At 44.0% G+C, this 22238-nt stretch overlaps 2 protein-coding genes and 1 pseudogene across 8 annotated transcripts in view; 1 reads left to right on the plus strand and 2 right to left on the minus strand.

Annotated features, from left to right (window-relative positions):
* Nucleotides 1–18154, minus strand: part of LOC143645134 (folate receptor gamma-like) — a 31938-nt pseudogene extending 13784 nt beyond the window's left edge. Inside the window, exons 1-3 of the transcript XR_013157018.1 lie at nucleotides 15792–18154; nucleotides 1827–1964; nucleotides 1634–1710 (exon numbers count right to left, since the gene is read on the minus strand). The product of XR_013157018.1 is annotated as a folate receptor gamma-like (transcript). The remainder of the gene's footprint in view (nucleotides 1–1633; nucleotides 1711–1826; nucleotides 1965–15791) is intronic.
* ANAPC15 (anaphase promoting complex subunit 15) lies at nucleotides 15472–19266 on the plus strand. Of its 6 annotated transcripts, none has more exons than XM_077113735.1 (5): nucleotides 15472–15957; nucleotides 17560–17684; nucleotides 18265–18324; nucleotides 18643–18780; nucleotides 18953–19266. In XM_077113735.1, the coding sequence occupies exons 2-5, from the start codon at nucleotides 17565–17567 to the stop codon at nucleotides 18998–19000; spliced, it is 366 nt and encodes a 121-aa protein (XP_076969850.1). In that variant the 5' UTR covers nucleotides 15472–15957; nucleotides 17560–17564; the 3' UTR covers nucleotides 19001–19266. The 6 variants fall into 6 exon arrangements, with proteins under 6 accessions (XP_076969850.1, XP_076969849.1, XP_076969846.1 ...); XM_077113734.1 differs by having other exon boundaries at nucleotides 15862–15957; nucleotides 17555–17684; XM_077113731.1 differs by lacking the exon at nucleotides 15472–15957 and adding an exon at nucleotides 15985–16114 and having other exon boundaries at nucleotides 17555–17684.
* Nucleotides 19267–19515: 249 nt separating this feature from the next.
* TOMT (transmembrane O-methyltransferase) lies at nucleotides 19516–21297 on the minus strand. The gene is made up of 3 exons (XM_077113740.1): nucleotides 21039–21297; nucleotides 20653–20849; nucleotides 19516–20190 (listed from the first exon to the last, which is right to left on the minus strand). The coding sequence occupies exons 1-3, from the start codon at nucleotides 21295–21297 to the stop codon at nucleotides 19870–19872; spliced, it is 777 nt and encodes a 258-aa protein (XP_076969855.1). The 3' UTR covers nucleotides 19516–19869.
* Nucleotides 21298–22238: the final 941 nt, after the last annotated feature.

A 22238-nucleotide genomic window follows, 5' to 3' on the forward strand; every position in this document is an offset into this window, starting at 1 on the left:
TGACTATGTAACTGTGAAAACCTTGTTTCTGATGCTGCTTTTATCTATGGTATGGACAGATGGGTAAAATATATGGATTAAAAATAAATAAATAATAGGGGGAACAAATGTTAAAGTGAATTTAGTAGATTGAAGTGCTAGTGATCAGTGAAAGGGAGGGATAAGGAGTATAGGAAAAAAACGGGAAACAAAGGCTAAAGTATATTGGGTAGGTGGAAATACTAGCAATCAATGAGAGGGAGGGGTAAGGAGTATGGTGTGTTTGAGTTTTTTTTCTTTTTTCTTTTTATTTCTTTTTCTGAATTGATGCAAATGTTCTAAGAAATGATCATGGTGATGAATATACAACTATGTGATGATATTGTGAGTTATTGATTATATACCAAGAATGGAATGATCGTATGGTAAGAATGTTCGTGTTTGTATGTTATGTTTAAAAAAAAAAAGAAAGTTAAAAACAAAACAAAACAAACACCACTCCAAGTCATTCCAGAGGGACAACTCTAGCTTTGGACCACCATATTGTTTGGGACAGTCCCAGTCACGTTTATTTTCCATCTTGGGACCCATTTAGCAATCTATCAATGTAGCTTTAAAACATAAAGAAAAATAGCAAATAGGCTGAGCCCCCCAATCTTGAGGTTTGTTCATAAGAAACTTAACCCCACAAAGAATAGGCCAAAAGCCTACTTAAAATTAAGCCTAAGTCATCCCCAAGAGAACCTCTTCTGTTGCTCAGATGTGGCCTCTCTCTCTCAGGCAACACAACAAGCAAACTTACTGCCCTCCCCCTGTCTATGTGGAATATGACTCCCAGGGGTCATATTCCTGGCAATGTGGGACAGAAATCCTAGAATGAGCTGGGACTCAGCATCAAGGGATTGAGAAAACTTTCTCAACCAAAAGGGGGAAGAGCGAAATGAGACAAAATAAAGTGTCAATGGCTGAGAGATTCCAAACAGAGTCGAGAGGTTAATCTGGAGGTTATTCTTAGGCATTAAATAGATATCACTTTTTAGTTAAGGTGTAATGGAGAGGCTGGAGGGAACTGCCTGAAAATGTAGAGCTGTGCTCCAGTAGCCATGTTTCTTGAAGATGATTGTATAATGATAAAGCTTTCTCAGTGTCACTGTGTGACTGTGAAAACCTTGTGTCTGTCTGATGCTCCTTTAATCTACCTTATCGACAGATGAGTAAAACATATGGATTAAAAATAAATAAATAATAAGGGGAACAAGTGTTAAACACAAAAAACAAATAAGGAAAATTAAATTGTTTGCATAGCAGGGATGCAGATTTGTGCTGATTTACATGAAAAAATTAAAGAAAAAAAAATCCACCCATAATCTCTCAAGGAACCAAAGTTTGTAGTAAGGTGGTTAGCAAGGTTGTTATAATATATGATTATTTTATTATTTTTATAATAAAAATTATTTTATTATTTTTATAATGACTTTAAAAGGACTTTTAATAAATTTTTTTTGCAATTGATTCAGTGCATTTTACAAATTTTATTTTTGTTGACGGGCTTGTGTTCTTAATATTAATATATTGTTATTAATTTAATTTCTATGATGGGTTTTATTTTAAACAGGCAAGATAAATTGGGCAATAGGAATTCAGAATTTCTTACTTAGCGGGATTGAAAATCTTTTTGCTTCTATCTGCTTGGGACTGTTCAATAGCAATTATTTGATTGGTGGCTTCTACCTGTGTGGAATAATAAAAAATAAATTAATCACCTAATAAATTAAAAACAAACAAACAAACAAGAAAAACAGAAAACAGAGGAAGCCAGTGAAACCAGAAGCTGAAAGTAGTGAAACCTGATTGAGAAGGATGAACAGATGCCAACCATGTGCCTTCCCATGTGACAGAGGCATCCTGGATGCTGACAGCCTGTCTTCAGAGTCCAGGTATTGTTCTGCTGATGTCTTGAGGTGGACATTTTCATGGCCTAAGAACTGTAGATTGTCAGTTAATAAACCCCATTGTAAAAGTCAACCCATTTCTGTTATATTGCATTCCGGCAGCTTTAGCAAACCAGAACAGACTTGTATGGTTTGAAATTCATGAAAATATTCTCTATGGCAAAAACTCTTTCATTAGCCATTATTTTAACAAGTTAAGAAAGAAAATTTCACTTTTTCAAATTAGAAAGCCTTGATCCTTAGTCTTTATTTCTCAAACTTTATGGCAGACAGTAGAATTCCTACTAATGTAGAAGATGACTGGTCCTTTCCTGGTTTTGCTTATTTAGCAGGTGTAGTGATATTTTCCTATTATGATATTGTCATCATTTATTCAACAAGGAGAAGGCCTCCCCTGTAGTAGGTCTGTGGTTAGGTTTCTTCTCATACCTGGTTCTTCCTCAGGTGAGTCTAAAGTGACAAGGTTAGTGTCCTGTTACCAGGTGCTGTCTAACTCTCCCTACTTCCCCAGGGCTCCATTATTGATGAATTTTAGACCATAATCAGCAATTCTCTGCCCTCCTTCCATTGTACCAGCTTGTGACTTGAAATGTGTCACTGAGTCTTGGTGTTGTTAAAAGAGATAAAACAAAATAGAGTTTCTCTCACTGATACTGACAGATAAGTAAAACATATGGATTAAAAATAAACAAATAAGAGGGGGAACAGATGTTAAAATGAATTTAGTAGATTTAAATGCTAGTGATCAATGAAAGGAAGGGGTAAGGGGTATGCTATGTATAATCTTTTTTTCTTTTCTGTTTTAGTTTTATTTCTTTTTCCGTTGTCTTTTTATTTCTTTTTCTGAATTGATGCAAATGTTCTAAGAAATGATCATGATGATGAATATGCAACTATGTGATGATATTGTGAATTACTGATTATATATGGTAGAACAGAATGATCATATGTTAAGAATGTTTTTGCTCATTTGTTGTTAATTTTTTTTAAATTAATAAATAAATTTTAAAAAATGTAACAACCTACCCACGCAAACATTCTTACCATATGATCATTCCATTCTTGGTATATAATCAATAACTCACAATATCATCACATAGTTGTATATTCATCACCACGATCATTTCTTAGAACATTTGCGTCAATTCAGAAAAAGAAATAAAAAGAAAAAAGAAAACTCATACATACCATACCCCTTACCCCTCCCTCTCATTGATCACTAGTATTTCCATCTACCCAATTTATTTTACCCCTTATCCCCCCTCCATTTTTTATTTATTATTTATTTATTATCTATATTTTTTTACTCATTTGTCATACCCTGGATAAAAGGAGCATCAGATACAAGGTTTTCACAATCTCACAGTCACATTGTAAATGTTCCATCTTAACAAAATCATCTTCAAGAATCAAGGCTACTGGAATACAGCTCAACAGTTTCAGGTACTTCCCTCTAGTCACTCCAATACACCATAAACTAAAAAGGAATATCTGTAGAATGCATAAGAATAACCTCCAGGATAACCTCTTGACTCCGTTTGAAATTTCTCAGCCATTGAAACTTTATTTTGTCTAATATCTCTCTCCCCCTTTTTTGTCAAGAAGACTTTCTCAGTCCCATGATGCTGGGTCCTGGCTCATCCCTGGAGTTCTGTCCTATGTTGCAAGGGAGATATACACCCCTGGGAGCCAGACCACCAATTTTAACATTTTGCCACTTTTATCATATCTTCCTTCTTTCCTTCCTTCCTTTCTTCCATCCATCCATCTTCTGAACATTTGAGAACAATTTGCACACATCATGCCCCTTGAACACATCATACTTTCATATGCATTTCCTAAGAACAAGGATGTTCACTTACAAAGTCACCTTAAGTGCAGTCAAGTTCAAGTTCAAGAAATTTAATTTTGCTATAAAACTTACATTCTAAATTCCGATTTTTTATGTCCCAGTAATGTCCTTTGGAGTCTCTTCTCTTCCATTCTTAGATCCCATCTAGTATCATATATTGCATTTAATTGTCCTCTGAATGCATTTTGAAGGGTCAGCTGATGGGATTTGCTGTTGGATTGGAGATGGGGAGTAGGAGAAAGGGGGGGATGGAGGGTGACGCCAAGGTTTCTTTTTTTTAAAATTTATTTATTTATTTATTTTTTGACACCAAGGTTTTTTGGCCTGAATAATTGGAAGATGGTATGGCTATTCACTGAGATGAGGAAGGCAGGGAATGCAATACAGCTAGAGATGGATGGGAAATGAAGAATTTTGGAATTGAGAGAAGTAGTGGATTCAGGAGATAGTAAATAACATTCTAGGACTTGGGGGCTTTGTGGGTGTGGGAAGAGAAGGAGAGGTAGCAGACAAAACAAAAAAATCTCAGGCATCTGGCTTGTAAACTGGGAGATATTGATGCAATTTTCTGAGATGGAGAAGGGGGAATGTGCTGTCCAGTGCTGGGCAGCTCAGGGGTCAGAAATCTGGGTAGGTAGCTGCTGGAGTTGATGCTGGGTCTGGCCTGTAAGATTCCTCCTCCTCCTCCAGAGTCTGCTTAAACATCACCATATTAGGGAGGCTTTTCTGGTCTACCTCTTCTTGAATGCTGTGCCCATCCTCACCTCCACAGTCACCTGGCTTTATTTTTCTTCATATTACACTATGTTGTTTGCACCACCAGGGCAGGGGTATGGCTTGTCCACAACTTCACCCCCAGGGCTTAGAACACTGCCTGCCCCATAGTGACTGTTCAGTAAATAAATATTTGCTGTCTGAATGAATGAAGGATAGGAGTAGGACCATCCCTGGAGGACACCCCTGATTTTTATTTCTTCGAAACTGCTCCCAATTTGGGCTGGGTGAACCTTGGGGAACCTGGCCTGTCCCTGGAGGCTGAGAGCAGAAGGGTGATGGTAGAGGGGAACGGGGAGCTAGAGTGAAGAGAAAGACTTCTAGAGTCCTTACCTGCAACGTAAAGATAAGTACAAAATGAGGCTTGACTTCCCTAAGTCTGTGAGTGATGAATTTGCCTGGGAGAAAGAGACGAATCACGTTTTCTACAGTGCAGAGTCGGGGTGATGTGGGCAGAAATCGGGTGAGAGAGTAAATACTTGCTGTTTAGTAATGAAGGGTGGTTTTTGTGAAAGGCTGGTGATTGGGGTGGGGAGATGAGATCTGCCTGCCTGGAAGCACCCAGGAAATGAGAGGGCAGGGCTGAGCACTGTTTGCGAGGTAGTTAGTTCCTGGAGAATATGACAAGATTAGGGAATAATCTGTGAGTTAGAGGTGGTCATTGCAGGCAGGAACTAAAGCTCTGGTTCACTGAATTATGCAGAACTTCCAAATGTTAACACATTTATTTATATAGTGTCAGAAAACCACATTCATTAATATAACCAGCCTCGTGCAAAAATCTATAGAGCTGGTGAGTGTCAGGACTGTGGAGGACCCAATGAGAGGGAAGGGAGACCTCTCTCTCTCATTAATCCAACATTCCTGCCTCCAGGAGAGCTCCACAGAGGGTTGGTTTCAGAGAGGACAGAGCAGAACTGATGCCATTCATTTCCTGAAGAGGAGATTGAGGCCCAGACAGGGGCAGAGGTGGTTCCTGTAGAAGGACTGGATGATGGCCCCCCAAGGTGTCCCGTCCTAATACCCAGAACCTAGGACCTTACATGGCAAAAGGGACTTTGCAGGTATGATTAAAAACCAAATTAAATATATGCAATTAAATATGTAATTAAAATTAGGTGCTGTGCTGTGAGGACAACAGAAGCAGGTGCCATGGAGGTATGTAAGAAGGAGAGCTCACCTGGTCTGGGGTCTTACGGGGGCATCTCTGAGACCTAAAAGAAGGGAAAGAGCTGGCTGAGTGAAGAAGGGAACAGTGTTCCAGGGAGGTGGAACTACCGTGCAGAAGCCTTCAGGCAGGAAAAGTTTTAGTGGTTTTGGAAAACTGAAAGGCTCATGGGGTGCATTTGGGGTGCAGAAAGCAAGGGGGAGATTGGCTCTAGGTGAGGTAAGCAGGAAGGCAGGGCCAGATCTTGCTTGACAAGGGGTTTCAGGCTGCTGGGGGTGGGGGTTGGAGGTTGGAATGAGTGTGGTAAGCTGGTCCGTTATCACAGTGGCACAGGTGACCAAGGGTGACATTCTGGACTAGAGGGGAGTGTGGCAAAGGAGAGAAGAAGCCAAGGCAGTAGGGTGGGGGCAAGAGGGAGGTGTCAGGGACCTGAGTCTGTTAGGAGCACTGTGATGAGGGTGGTTGTGTAACTGAGAAATTAGGATTTAAGGGATGATTTTCATTACTGAATCATTATATAAGTATCCCTTTTTGCTTTCTGGTATATTGGAGTAGACAGAGGGAAATACCTGAAATCTCAAAGTTGTAAAACCCAGCTACCTTGATCTCTGATAATGATTGTATAACCTTTATCTTCTGCCCCTGTGATTGTAAAAACCTGTGACTAACTTTCATTTGTTCCCATTTATTCTGTTTTTCAACTTGAGAGTCTTTTAACACTAAAAACAGCCCCTAATGTTTATTAATGAAGGGTCTTGGGTCAGTCCAGAACTAACCCACCCCAAGTCCAAAGCTATCTTGATAACTGAGACTAGATCTAACCAAAAGGGGCCTGCCTGACATGAGTAGTTACTGACACTTTAAACCACAAATCACCTGTGCCTCATTTTCTTACATATGTTCTTTGACTAAGCATGTAATCAATCTGCTCATGCTCAATAATTAATCACCTCTAATGATTTCATCTGGGGCTATCATGCTCATTATCTTATAGATAGATTTTGGGCCAGTAGACCATCTGATCTCCTTATGTGCCCAGTAATAAACTTTTTTTCTCTCTGAAACCCCAGTGTCTCAGGAATTGGTCATTGGAGTGCATCGGGCAGAAGAATCCATCACCTTTTTCTGGTAACAGTTGGCTGGTTGCTCTACCTGAGTCCATTCTTCAAAATGGTGCCATGATGGTAGTGCTGGTTTGAAAGGATATATGCCCCCTAAGAAAAGCCATGTTTTGATATAAATCCCATTTCTTAAAGGTAAAATAATCCTTATTTAATACTGTATATATGAAACTGTAATGAGATCATCTCCCTGGTTGATGTGATTTAGTTAAGAATGGTTGTTAAACTGGATTAGGGGATGACATGTCTCCACCCATTCGAGTGGGTCTTGATTAGTTTCTGAAGTTCTATAAAAGAGGAAACATTTTGGAGAGAGGGATTGAGAGAGAGCAGAGAATGCTGCAGCACCACGAAGCAGAGAGTCCACCAGCCAGCGACCTTTGGAGATGAAGAAAGAAAATGCCTCCTGGGGAGCTTCATGAAACAGGAAGCCAGGAGAGAAAGCTAGCAGATGACACCGCATTCACCATGTGCCCTTCCAGCTGAGAGAGAAGCCCTGACTGTGTTTGCCATGTGCCATCTCACTTGAGAGAGAAACCCTGAACTTCATCGGCCTTCTTGAACCAAGGTATCTTTCCCTGGATGCCTTTGATTGGACATTTCTATAGACTTGTTTTAATTGGGACATTTTCTCAGCCTTAGAACTGTAAACCAGCAACTCATTAAATTCTCCCTTTTAAAAGCCGTTCTGTTTCTGGTATATTGCATTCTGGCAGCTAGCAAACTAGAACAGATTTTGGTACCAGGAGTGGGGTGCTGCTGCTGCAGTTTGCAGATAGCAAACATGTTGTAACAGCTTTTTAAATGGATAAAGGGAAGATTCTGGAAGAGTTGTGAGAAGCTTGATAGAGAAGGCCTAGAATGCTTTGAAAAGACTGTTGGTAGAAATGTAAACTCTGAAGATACCTCTGATGAAGTCTTAGACAGAAATGAGGTACGTGTTATTGCAAACTGGAAGGAAGGCGATCCTTGTTTTAAAATGGCAGATAATCTGGCAAAGTTGACTAATGGTATTGGCTGGAAGGCTGATTTTAAAAGCCATGAACTTGGATATTTAGCAGAAGAGATCTCCAAATTAAATGTTGGTGCAGTCTGGTTTCTCCTCACAGCTTATAGTGAAATGTGACAGGAGAGAGATAAGCTGAAAATTGAACTCTTTAGTACAAAGAAACCAGAAATTGATGTCCTGGAAAATTCTGGGCCTCCAGAAATGGAGACCCCAGAGAATAGTGCTCCATGTGAGGATCTGACCAGATATGGAACCAGTCAGCCATTTCAGAGAAAGTCAGGATCGGACATGGAGTTATCCAGGAAGGATCTGTGGAAACTCCTTATGTCTGATGGGCATGATCCAACGCTACTGCATAGAAAGCCAATGAGAGTGTTGTGGGACCTGTATAAACAGAGCTGCTGCCAGTCTGGACTGAGGGATTCAGAGAAGGGACACATTGGAGGAAAAATAACTTCAGAGGCAAAACCATGGAGACTGAGGTCTGAAGTCAAGAAGCCTCGGGCAAGGAGAGCGGAACCACCCAAGCCCGTGGAGAGGGTGAGTTTGCCCCAAAGGCAGAGAATGGGCCTTCCACCTTGTTGCAGTGGAAGAGTCATGCCGCCTCAGGTCTTGGAGAAGGTGAAGTACATACCTGGGGGGTTTGGGGAGAGCCTGGCTGCCACCACATGGAGGGGCTGAGCGTGTGCCCCGAAGATGCAGAGAGCCAGGGTGCGGCCCCAGTGCTTGGAGAGGGTGGAGCCGAGAGAAAGGTGGTCTCCCAAATATCCCCCAAGGTTGTATTCGGAGAGAGGCAGTCCTCTGCGTAGGCATTTGGAAAGGGTGGGACTGCCACTTTCTAAAGCCCTGAGGATAAATGATTCTCAGACTTTGAAATTTAATGAACTTTGCCCTGCAGGTTTTCGAAACTGTATGGGTCCGGTGACCCCTGTGTTCCTTCTTCCCTATGGAAATGTGTATACATATCCTACGAATGTTCCTCCTTCATATGTTGGCAGCAAATAATGTTATGAGTTTTCAAAGGTCCAGCGCAATTGGAGAGAATTTTGCCTTAGGACAGACAATGCCTGTAACTGACTTGATGAGATTTTATACTGTCTCTAATTTTGTACTTCATTGTATTGCTGCTGAAAGGTTTAAGGATTTCTGATATTGTTATGAAATTAATGTATTTTGTATATGGGGAAAACATGTCTTTTTTAGGGGCCAGAGGGTGGAATGTGCTGGTTTGAAAGGAAGTATGCCCCCTTAAGAAAAGCCATGTTTTAATATAAATCCCATTTCTTAAAAGTAGAATAATCCCTATTCAATACTGTATATTTGAAACTGTAATGAGATCATCTCCCTAGTTGATGTGATTTAGTTAAGAATGGTTGTTAAACTGGATTAGGGGATGACATGTCTCCACCCATTCGAGTGGGTCTTGATTAGTTTCTGAAGTCCTATAAAAGAGGAAACATTTTGGAGAATGAGAGATTCAGAGAGACTCAGAGAGGGCAGAGAATGCTGCAGCACCACGAAGCAGAGAGTCCACCAGCCAGTGACCTTTGGAGATGAAGAAGGAAAATGCCTCCTGGGGAGCTTCATGAAATAGGAAGCCAGGAGAGAAAGCTAGCAGATGACGCCATATTTGCCATGTGCCCTTCCAGCTGAGAGAGAAGCCCTGACTGTGTTTGCCATGTGCCATCTCACTTGAGAGAGAAATCCTGAACTTCATCGGCCTTCTTGAACCAAGGTATCTTTCCCTGGATGCCTTTGATTGGACATTACTATAGACTTGTTGTAATTGGAACATTTTCTTGGCCTTAGAAATGTAAACTAGCAACTCATTAAATCACCCCTTGTAAAAGCCATTCCATTTCTGGTATATTGCATTCCAGCAGCTAGCAAACTAGAACAATGGTTAAGTTCATGTTTCAACTTAATTAAGTTATGATGTCCAGTTGTTTGGTCAAGCAAGCAGTGGCCTGATTGTTACTGTGAGGATATTTTCATGAATTTAAATCTTCAGTAAGTTGATTGCACCTATGACTGATTGCATTTCCAATCAATTGCGGAGATTACCTTCAACATTGGGGCACTTCTCATCCGATCATTTGAAGACCTTAAAAGGAGAACTGATTATTTCAGCAGTCAGAAGAGAGAATTTCCATCTCTACCTTAGCCAACCAGCCTCTCCTGGGGAATTCATCAAAAACCTTCATCTGAGTTCCCAGTTTGTCAACTGCCCTATGGGAATTTGGACTTGCCCATTCCCACAGTTACATGGGTCAATCCCTATATAAAAAAAATCTCTTAATATTTACATTATATACGTATCCTTCCAGTTCTATTTCCCTAGAAAACCCTGGCTAATACAGATGCTTACCAAACAGTTTTCAAGGTAAAATGTTGGCATAAAAGTTGTTAAAATTATGGTGTAAAGACTTAGAGGGAGCAGATGAAGGCAAGACTGTGAGAAACAGGTTGAAGGGTGAAGGCTTTGCTCTTTGCTTTCTTCTCAGCAGTCAAGGAGCAGGCCTCTCTGCTCACTCCGCTGCACACACCTGAAAGCTCGTTCCTCCCTAACCTCCCACTTGGAGCCTGCTGGTGTCTCCAGGTTTCCAGCCTGTGTGTGTCTGCGAGCCTATGGCAGCGTGATCCTGTCTCTGACTGTGAGGATGTAGGTATATGCTTGTGTTTTAGTTTTCTATTGCTATCTTAACAAATTACCACAAAGTCAGTGGCTTAAAATAATACACATTTTTAATCTTACAGTTCTATAGGTTTTAAGCTGATCTTATTGGGCTAAAATCAAGGTGTTGGCAGAGCTGTGATACTTTCTCGGGAGAATCCATTTCCTTGCCTTTTTCAGCTCTAGGGGCCTCTGCATCCCTTCCTACATCTTCTGAGCCAACACTGTAGCATCTCTCTGACTCTTATTCTGTTATTACAGCTCTTTTCCTGACCACAGCTGGGAAAAGTTCTCTGAGTTAAAGGACTCATGTAATTAGATTGGGACCTCCTGGATATTGCAGGATAATCTTCATTTCAAGGTCCTTTAACCTTAGTCACACCTGCAAAGTCCCTTTTGTCAGGTAGGCAACATATCCACAGGTTCTGGGATTAGGACATGGACATATTTGGGGGCCATTATTCTCCTTTCAACACATATGTATGCAGAGCAGGTGTGATTGTGTATGTGTGTGTATGCACATGCTATATCCCCTCAGTCTTTGTCTCCAACACAGAGGCCTTCTATTCTCACTTATTATTTTCTATTTTTAATTTTGTCAGGTCTAGCACACTACCTTCAGGAAGCAAATAATATATGTAAATCCACCGTGCAAACAGGGACCTGGCATGAGCACCTCTCCTGGGACTAGTCCCCAAGGGGATTGGAAGAGAAACACAAAAAGCGTTTCTAATCATCTGTCCAGAGAGCCCTCAATGACCTTTTGCCAATCAGAAAAGAAATGGAGATGTCAAGTGACCCAGAGGTAAAAGGAATCTTAAACCTCAGGCTAAGGGGCAATCCCTTATCCAGTCCACCCAGAGAAGCTCTTTCCCTAGCACCCTCTCCACACAGCACACTCTCCTGCCTGGGCATTCTCCTCACCCACTTTACCTCCCAGCCTCTGTTCCTGGAGCTCCCTCCCAACTGGAATGTTTCCTCTTTTCTTCCTCCTCTCTGACTCCCCAACTCTGAAGTATCCTTCAAGGCCCAGCTGAAGTCTCCCCTGCTCAAGGAAGCTTTTCTTGATGTTTCCTCATTTTCCTCCAAGGATGTGTATAATCCTTTGAAGACAGGGATGCAGCCTTTGGATCCTACTTCTCCCACAGCGTCTATCACCAAGATGGAATCACACAGACCTTGAGTCAATGCCATGCCCTGAAAACACCACACCCTTTCTGGTCTCTGTGCTTTTGTACATGCTGCTCCCTCTCATCTGGAATGTCCTTTCCCAACTTCTCCTCCTATAAGGACTCCCCTCCACTGAGGATCCCTCCCCACCTCTCCTCCCACACATTGCCCTTCTCTTCTCAACGTCCTCATACTTCTCAGACCTTATGTCCATCATAGTATTCATCTCATGAACTATATGTAATTCAATTATGTCAGACTGAAAAAAAATTCTACAAACATTTTTTGAGTGGTTACTCTGTACGAGGCACTGTACCAGGTGCTTGTGAAATAGTGGAGAATAGACAAAGATCTATCCTCAAAGGTCTAATTATTTGCTTTATCCTCCACTACCAGATTAAGGGCTTCCAGAGGATTAGGTCTCAGATCTGACTCCTCTATGGTTCTTCATTATCCAGCACAAAATGGCCTATCAGGAAGCCTTGTAGACTGAATGCAAGACTGGCATTCTTGGGTTGTAACTTCAATTCAGATAAGCCACTTCACTTTCCTGAACATCAGGTTCCTCATATGCCATATGGGGGCAGGATTCCCAGGGCTGGTATGGAGCGAGTTGCTACATGTTGTGTTGCGGGAACACATGCTCAGGGCATAACAAACTTTCAGCAAATGACCACTTTATTACTTACACAGCACAACGTGTTCGAAAGTGCAGGGGAAGAGATTCCATCATGGCCAGTCTCTGGGGTGGCCAAAAACTGCTCCAGTTGGAGTGAGTTGATGACAAGTGTGCAGGCCCCACTTTGTTGGAGAAGAGTGATAAATCTGTGCTGTTTGAGCATGGTATTAATCACCTGTGGGAAGGGAGTCTTGCCACTACGAATTCCTTGATTAGTATATGGACTACTTTTTTTTTCCCCATTTCTGCCAGGACACCAAACCAACTCACCATGTTTTCCACATACCTTTTTGGCCGTCCTTCTCAGTCTTGTTTATTCCTGCCTCTAATTTCCTCAAATTCTGAATATTGGAAGAAACTATTTTCCATCAACACTTACTCCTCCCTTGGTGATCTCATCCAGTTTCCTGACTTTAAATACTGTCTCTGTATTGATGACTCCCAAATTAATATATCCAACCTCAATCTCTCCCCTAACCTGCAGATTCATGTATCTTCTTGCCCCCTCTACAGTTCTACTCCAATGGGCATCTCAAATTCAGCATGCCCCAAACTGAGCTCCAGATATTCCCCCCAAACCGGCACCTCCCGTCTTTCCCATCTCAAAAATGGACAACTCCATTATTCTAGTTGTTCAGGCCAAAAATCTTTGCTGCTTTCTTTCTCTGATATTATACATCTAATCTGTCAGCAAATCCTGTTGCCTCTACTTTAGAAATAGATTCTGAATTCAATTCATATCTCATCTGTCACCTCTAGATTATTACAATAGGCTCCCAACTTGTCTTTCTGCTTCTGCTCTTATCACCCTGAAGTATATTCGTAATAGAAAAGTTAAAGTGACCCCATTAAAATGTAAATCAGATTACATGGATCCTCTGCTTATAACCCTTCACTAGTTCTCCAATGCAGAGTAAAAGGCAAAGTTCTTTATTTTGACCTATAAGATTGCATTTATCTGACCTCTGCTACCTCTCTGCCCTCATCTCCTTTAATTTTCTTCAAAGGACACTATGCTTCAGTCACTCGAGGCCCTTTACCCTCTCCATTCTATCTCTAAAATGCTTTTCAACAAATATCTGCATGGCTCTATTCCTCTTCCTTCAGACCTTTAATCAAAAGTCACCTTCTGGGGTGGGCCATGGTGGCTCAGTAGGCAAGAATGCTTGCCTGCCATGCCAGAGGACCCAGGTTCGATTCCTGGTGCCTGCCCATGTGAAAAAAAAAAAGTCACCTTCTGTTGGTTTTCTAAAGCTGCGAGAATGCAATATACCAGAATTGGAACGACTTTTAAAAAAGGAATTTATTATGTTACAAATTTACATATTTAAGGCCATTAAAATGTCCAAACTAAGGCATCCAGGAAAAGATACCTTGACTCAGAAAGGCAGACAGGTCTGGAACACCTCTGCCAGCTGGGAAGGCACATGACTCGCATCTGCTGGGGTCTTTGCTTCCGGTTTTAAATGGCTTCCTTGGGGGCATTTTCTTCTTTCATCTCCAAATGTCTTTGCCTGTGTCAGTTCTGAAGCTTTTTCCAAAATGGTTCCCTCTTTTTTTTTTAAAAAATATTTTTATTGACAAATCTGCACACACGTACAATCCATATATCGTGTACAATCAATAGCTCACAATATCATCACATAGTTGAGTATTCATCCCATGATCATTTTTTAGAACATTTGCATCACTCCAGAAAAATAAAAAAAAGAAAAAACTCATACCTACCATACCTCTTACCCCTCCCTCTCATTGACCACTAGTATTTCCATCTACTCTATTTTATCCCTTATCCCCACTATTATTTATTTTTTATCCATATTTTTTTACTCTTGTGTCCATACCCTGGATAAGAGGGGCATTAGACACAAAGTTTTCAAAATCACACAGTCACATTGTAAAAGCTATATAGTTATACAATCATCTTCAAGAATCAAGACTACTGTAACACAGTTCAACAGTTTCAGGTACCTCCCCCCAACCACTCCAATACACCATAAACTAAAAAGGGATATCCATCTAAGGCATAGAATAACCTCCAGGATAACCTCTTGACTCTATTTGAAATCTCTCAGCCACTGAAACTTTATTTTCTTTCATCTCTTTCAAAATGGTTGCCTCTTAAATGACCCACCTTGAACGGATAGAGATTTATCTCTATATTAAGAGATTTATCACTTAATCAAAACTTCCCACCCACAAGTGAAGAGTCACATCTCCAAGGAAACAACTTCATCAAAAGATTCCACCCAGCAATATGGAATGAGGATTAAAGAGCATGGCTTTTTTGGGGTTCACACCACTTTCAGACCAGCACACCTTCCCAGTGAGGCTTTTCTTGGCCTTCCTACCTAAAATAAAACACCCCCTTTCAACCTTGTATTCCCACATGCCTGATTTATTTTTCCTCAGTTATTTATCACATTTTTTAAACCATGCATTTTACTTATGCTTTTAATTATTTATCTCTTTTATTAGAGAAGAAGCTCCATGAGAATAAGACTTTTTAAATGTTTTGTTCATTACTGTATATTCACCACTTAGAATAGTGACCAAAATACAGTAGGACCCACAATAGATATTTGTTGAGTGAATGAATGAATAGGATGGAGGTTTCCAAGAGGCAAATTATTACTTGCTAATAGAAAACTTTATAACAGCCAGAGATGCTTGGCAACATAATCACAGTGGATATGCACAGAACACTTACAGCTTAAGCATCTGTTATAGACCCTCACATCAGCCAGGATGGGAGGAAGTCTGGGCAGAGATTATGACGTTATTTGAAGAAGAAACTGAGTCTAGATAGGGAAAAAGGACTTGACAAAGATCACACATCTGGTCAGGGTAGGATTAGAATTGTGGACGTCTGCTGGCCCTGGAAGAGGCTGGTGGGTGATGGAGTTCAAAGGGGGTTGGATTGTAAGGACCTCTGATAGGAGGTTGAGTCAGAGGCAACTAGGATACAGGTATCAGCAAAGGAGTGGGGGAGATGACGAGGCTAACGACTGTTACTGAACTCACCAGTAACAGAACGCTATGCCTGAGACTGTCTAGTCACTCAATTCTGAATAGCTTCTTCAACGTCACAATCCTAGGAAACCAGTGAAACCACTGCGGGTCTGGATGGTCTGGCCTTCCCACTGGACTGTTGATTTTTGGGGAGCAGGGGCCACATTCATAATTTTATCCCCAGCTTCTAGCAGAGCCTGGAATACAGAAGGGGCTCAGATATTTTTGTTGGAGACATAAATAAATGAATTAATATGCCCAAACGGGAATCTGAGGCTCAGAGTGAAGTGGAGGGGTCAAAAGCCTCCCAGCGATTCTGGATTCAGTCCGGAAACAGACAAATTTTCCTGGGGCGCAGAAGGAGAAAAGCCCCTGCAGTAACGCAGGCGCCTAGAACATACTTTACAGCAGCGGTTGGTGAGGAAAATAGCAGCCTGCTTGCGGAGGGGCGGGGATAAGTGGAGCCATAGGGGCGGGGCCAGGCTGAAGAGGTCGATTGGCTGAGGCTCAAAGAAGGGTTCCTAGAGTGGGCGCGGCAAATTCTCTTCTCCAACAACGTGAACAAAGGTGTGTCTAACGTTACATCCGTTCGGGTGCGGTGGGAGCGGGAAACAAAAGGAGGCCAAACACGCATGCGCTTGGTAGGTCCCGGATTCTGGTGGGTCCTTCCGCTCAGGCAGGTGGAAGCGCTTCCGGGTCGTGACCCGCTCCCGCCTCAGGTGCGGTAAGTACCGTAGCAGAGCTACAGCTGCTGTCTTCTTGCCTCTTCCATCCTCCTTTCCCCAAAGAAACCTAGTTTCCTTGACCCGGCTGCTGAGGAGCACTATTTCAAACGCTCCTAAAGAGATATCATTTACTGGCCGTTTCCTTGAGACTAAGCTCCACCCCATCGCACAAGATCCGTCAGTCATTGGTGTCACTTCCTGTCACCCGGCATTTCTTCTAGTCAATTGGCCCAACCTAGGCCCCGCTCCTTTTGCGATTAGCAACCCTATAAGGCGAAATTCCTGTTCAAGTCCCCACCTCTGTTTCTTCCTGTTGGTCAACCCCATAGTCATTATCATAACGAGCAAACTCTGTAAGAATGGGCCGTGGATTTGCGGCGTTGGGCTGGGCTTTTGGATCTACGTTCTCTGGCCTCTCAGTGTTTCCGAGAGGTGACATTGGGTCCAGGTCTGCTTGTTGCCTAGGCTGGGAGGCAGAGGTCTAGAGAAGGACAATGACTAGCTCCGGATCGGTCAAATAAGTCAGAACAAAAGTAGTACTAGACATAAGTAATCCTCTTCTGCTCATCGCTTCTAGTGACCGTCCTAGAGTACGTCTCTACGAGAGTTCGAGTCTGAGCCCCAACTAATCTAGAGCCAATCGCTGCCTGTCGCTGTCTCAGAAAAGTGAACTGAGAGGTTTTAATTCAGAATCTCTTGGACTTTCCTGGTTGGCTCCTTCAGTCGTTCACTCAGAGATGAATTTACTTGTTCTCTTACTGGTTCATACATTCAACGTTCCATCAATTTATTTATTCATTTACCAACTAATTTACTCGGGCCTTCAAGAATTTCTTACTGAGCCCCTGTCTGCACAAGGTAACACCCCACCTCCCCACCCATCCCCAATTTGGTTGTGGTCCATGAGTAAGATGGTTTAGTGTCCTAATTTTCTAACTTTGGGTAGGTGTTGTACTGCCGGTAATAAGAAATAAGCAGAAAGAAGGTTTTGGTGTTTGGAGGAGGTAAAGATGTTTCAGTAGAGACCCCTGCTACCTCTCATTTTGTACAATTTTGTAATTATAATCTACGTCCTTGAGTCCTCTCTACTCTTGGTTTTCACTCTCTTCTCTCGTGGAGCAGCTTATAAACGTCTTTTTTTAATCCATTATTTCAATTAATTATCAGAATAACTTTAAGGGTGGTGAAATTGTTATCCCCATTTTATCGCAGAAACTGAGGCTCAGAGAGGGTAAGTGACTTGGCTAGGGTCAAACAGCCAGTACGTGGTGGAACCACACTTGAAACCAGGTCTTTCTGATTCCCAGAGAGAAGTGCTGCTTCCCTACTACCTTCTACTCCACCCCGTTCCTAGATCAAATTACAACCAAAAAACCCCAAACCAAAACAAATATAATACCCATATCTGAGAGCTGGATTCACCTGATCCTTTCCCTCAGTCTAGGAGCCATGTCAACTCTGTTCCCCTCACTCTTCCCCCGTGTGACTGAAACATTGTGGTTTAATCTGGATCGACCCTGTGTGGAGGAGACAGAGCTGCAACAGCAGGAACAGCAACATCAGGCCTGGGTGAGTAGAGATCTAGCCTGGTAGGGGCACAGTGGTGAAATTCTCAGTCAAGGACCCCCCTCACCCACTGGACCAGGAACCAGCCTTGTTCTGGAAGCCTATCCTGGGGGACCTTTTTGCCCTGAACTAGGAATAATCTGGAGCTGGGGCTCAGAGGGCCTAGATTCTCATCTTTGTTCTGCCTTAAATTGTTAGATGACCATGAAACCTCTAGGCCAGACTGGAGCCAAGGCTTCTGACACTCACCCCAGGCTCTTTTTTCCTAAAGCATAGGAAATGATAATTTTGACTATTTACTGAGAGTCTAACAAATGCTATATTCTAAGCTGATGTTCTCTCACTTCACCCTCACCATAAATTCTATAAGGAAACCAAAGCCCAGAGAGTTTAAATAGTTGGGTCAATTCAAAAGTAAGTGGTAGATGATGGGAGAGAAAGTGATTGGATCTTCTTGACAACTGGGAGGAACCTTCTCCCCACTGCCCTCACTTTGGAATCTTTTGGGAGGAGGTGGGCCAGTCCCATGTCTAACCTGCCCTTCTTGGACCCTGGCCTTGTTTCCCTACCCTTTTGGCCATAGCTCCAGAGCATTGCAGAAAAGGACAACAACCTGGTACCTATTGGCAAGCCAGCCTCTGAGGTGAGTGGTTCTAGCAAGTGGGGCCAAGTGGTGGCCAAAGTCTGCTCTAGTTCCAAGGGTCCTGCCTCTAGCACCAGAGCAGTCATGGTCTTCAGCTCTAGTTGGGTGGTGGGCAGATGTTGGGGCCATTGGAGAGGTGGCCTCTTGGCCTCAGCACTAAAGTCCTGTAGAACATGCACTAGGCTTCTGGACTGAGGAGGACGGGGTTGGAGAGGTGGGGGTCAGTTATTGGGCCCCAAGAGAACTCCAAGAAGGCTAGCCCCTGAAATAGTCCAGGCAGGCCTGTAGGACCCAATAGGCATTCCCCTACCCCACCAGCACTATGATGATGAGGAGGAAGAAGATGATGAAGATGATGAGGATAGCGAAGAAGACTCAGAGGATGATGAGGACATGCAGGACATGGATGAAATGAATGACTACAATGAGTCACCTGATGATGGAGAGGTCAATGAGGTAGGTAAGGGTTTGGGGATAGGGTCTGTGCTCCTGGTTCCCTGCCTCTGACCTAACTGGTGGCCAGGGGATACCAAAATCCCGGATCTAGTCAGGGACAGAGTGGATGAGGTTCTGGGGGCTTGCTGGAAGACTGAGGTTCCTTCCCACCCACACCTAGCTTTCTCCCCAGGTGGACATGGAAGGCAATGAACAGGATCAAGACCAGTGGATGATCTAGATGGAAGGGCAGGGGTGGCCTCAGGGAGAACTGTGGCCAACCAAACCCACTGCGCATCACCTGCAGAACCAGCTGATGGCCCCAGTTCCTGAAAGCTCAACTTCAGGTATCTCCTCACCTGCTGCCAACAACTGGTCTCCTTTTCCCTCCCAGGTCATCAGTCTGCCACTGAATACCTAGGGTCAGAGCTAGTACTTCACCCCATGGTTGCCAGGTCTGATCTCTTTCTAACTCTCTTTAATAAAGACACAGGACTAATTATTTTCCCCCCATCTCTATTCCCTATTTGTTTATGGGTCCCAGAAGAGTCCAGTATCTTCTCCTGAACTTTGGGGAGAGGGGACTGAGGGACTCTAGGTAAGACTTAATTAGCCAGGTGGGCTGGGGAGGGCAGGCCCCTTTGCCATTTCCCCTGGCCCAGCTTACACTAGCCATTCCTGGAGGGCTTCTATCTCAGGATCTGCTCTCTTCTCTGATCCTACCCAGGATTACATGGGCTGGGCAGGGGAGGCCCCTGGAGCGCTCTCAGCTTTTTCTCATAGTGTTAGGAGAGAGGACTAAAACTCAAGGAATGGGGGTCAACCACTCCCCTGGAGTCACCCAATGAATGACTGTGTTGGGAGCTCAGGCCTCTTGCCTCTCAGTCCATGGCTCTCCCTGGAAGGAAGGGAAAAGTGGGACTAAGAACCCTGACAGATCTTGGTGCCACAGGTCAGTATGGAGCCTGGGAGAGGGCAAAGATAGGAAGAGAGCCTCCCTAGTCCTGAGCTCAGCCTGTGTCAAGCCACAAACAGGGAAGAGGATTTTCTGAGGTCCTTGCATGAGTAAGTGGGTGGGTGGGGCAGCACTAAGTACCTCTGACCTGGACCTCAGCCAGGTCCAGCATAGGTGAGCTGGGCAATGCCATCCTTGATGGTAGGAAAATCTGGGAGGCCAGTGTGGTGGAGGCGGCAACGGTAGCGGCCACAGCTCTTTGTGTACTGCAGGAAGCGGGGTGCACCAGGGAAGAGCACATGGTCAGCCAACACAGTGGCACCAGCTGGCAGTAGGGCATGGGCCTCCAGCAGCTGCAGGTCCTCCAGGTAACATCGGGGCCGGTGTGCCAGGAGCACCAGCTCTGCCTGGCTCAGTCCGTGCTGGGCTCGTAGGTGCGGAATTACCTCCTCTGAACTACCCACGATGAGCTCCACCTGTGGGGGTGGGAGGAGCTGGAGGTGAGGATTGGGGGGATTGCTCCCCATCCCAAACCCCAACAAGATCTGGCTTACTTCACTCCAGGCCCTGGCCTAGGTCCCTACAAGTGTTTCCATATTTCCTCTGGCCTCACAGCCTATGAAGTTAGGATCAGTATTGTGATTCCCATTCTGCGCACGAAGGGGTCACACAGCTAACAAGAGGCAGAGCTAAGAATTATGGGCCTAGATATGCCAGACTTCAGAGACTAACGTCTTAACTCTTTCAATCACTCAGCAGAAAATATGTGCAAGTGACTTGAGACAGAAGGATATGAGCTCACTAACCTTCCGGGATTAGAGCCCTTAAGTGGAGCTGCTTCCTTCTCCATAGGTGGGATCCCCCACAGGGGAATCCTGATCAGGGCAAGGCCTAGGGTGGCAGAGCGGAGACTAGATTTTGAGAGGTGGGGGACTGACCGTGCGCTCATCAAAGCCAGCCAGGCGGATGAGTTTTTCAGCCACTGCTGCTGTACGTGGGTCCCGCTCCACCGTGAGAATATGACCCCCGGGTGGCAGAGCGCAGGCAATAAGCAGTGTAGAGTATCCACAGTAGGTTCCCAGCTCTAGCACGCAGGCAGGAGCTTTCTCCTCCACCAGGCGGGTCAGGATCTGCCCTGGAGGAAGAGATGGTTGTTGCAGAAAACATGGGAGATGGATTCAGGACCCCTACTAGAAAGATCTTGAATGTCTCACTGCCACGCCCAGCCAGCTGGGATCCAGTTCATATGGTAAGGCAGAGGCAGATCCTAGACCTTCATCATTTGGGAAAGTCTTCCTGGAGCAGAAAGCTAGAACACACCGACCTTTTACAGGCCCCATGTGGCTCAGATATTCACAATGGCTGCTCCAGTGGTCCAGGGTGGTGAGGATATGGCCAGGGTCCCCAGGCAGGGCATGCGTGAGCACGTAGCTGAAGGCCCGCTCCTCGATCCGTAACCCTGACAGGGAGTCTCGGAGGCTCCGCAGCAAGACCATGCGCACCAGCAGCCGGAAATAGTGCCGGTACCGCACCAGCAACGTCACCACCAGTGGCAGGAAGGCCAGTGCTATGGCAGGGGACATGGTGTTCCCTCCTGTGTCCTGGGGTGGGAGGGAGGAAAACCCGTACCCATGATTTGCCTGCCATGTGTGCAGCAGCCCTTAACACATATTACCCTTATGTTTTACAAACCAAGGAGCAGAAAGGCTGTCTTTTGTTCAGAATCATACAGTAGAATTGGGATTTGAAAACTGGGTGGGTATCATCTCAAGCCCATGTATTTTCAAAGACTCCATGCTTTGAAACCCCTTCATCCCAGTCCTGACCCAGCCCCATCTTCACCTTTCTTTCCTCACCTGTTTGTCCTCATTCCTTTAGTCACCCCTTCTTCAGGACTCCTTTTACCAGTTCTTCTCTAGTGTCCTTCCTGCATCCCGCTACCTGGTCTCTTCTGACCCATTATTGTGTGGCAAGAGAACACAGCTTTGTGTTTTGAAATCCCTTTTATTGTCATTATTCTTTGTCTCAGTAAGAGACAATCAAAACACTTATATCATAGGGCAAGATATCTTTTTTCCTATTCCAGGACTCTCCCTCTGTTTTTTCTTCCCCGGAGGTGGGGGAATCCTTGATTTTACATTTCTTCTCCAGTTCTTTCTCCCATCCCTGCATTCCTCTGTTCCACTGTTCTTTCCCTCAGTATTCCCTGCACGTGACTTTACACACAGAAACACACACTATACACTTCTCCCCTACTCACTCCCCATCTTTAGGGCCCTCTTTGGGAGATTGGTGCCCGCTCCTCTACCATGCCCTCCATTAACATCTCCCTCCACCAGATCTGACCTTTGTAAGGACCCTAGTGGTGATGGTGATGGTGGAGGGGGACTAAAAGTGAGAGAAAGAGTTATGAATGGATGTGAATAGGTGAGTGATGGTGAGCTTATGCTGGTGTGCTTGGAAACCCACACTCAAGGTCCCAGCTTACCTGGGTTGGAGGCTTCTTCTTGGGGAAGACCGGAGC

Source organism: Tamandua tetradactyla, chromosome 8, assembly GCF_023851605.1.
Source record: "Tamandua tetradactyla isolate mTamTet1 chromosome 8, mTamTet1.pri, whole genome shotgun sequence".
NCBI classification, from domain to species: Eukaryota; Metazoa; Chordata; class Mammalia; order Pilosa; family Myrmecophagidae; genus Tamandua; species Tamandua tetradactyla.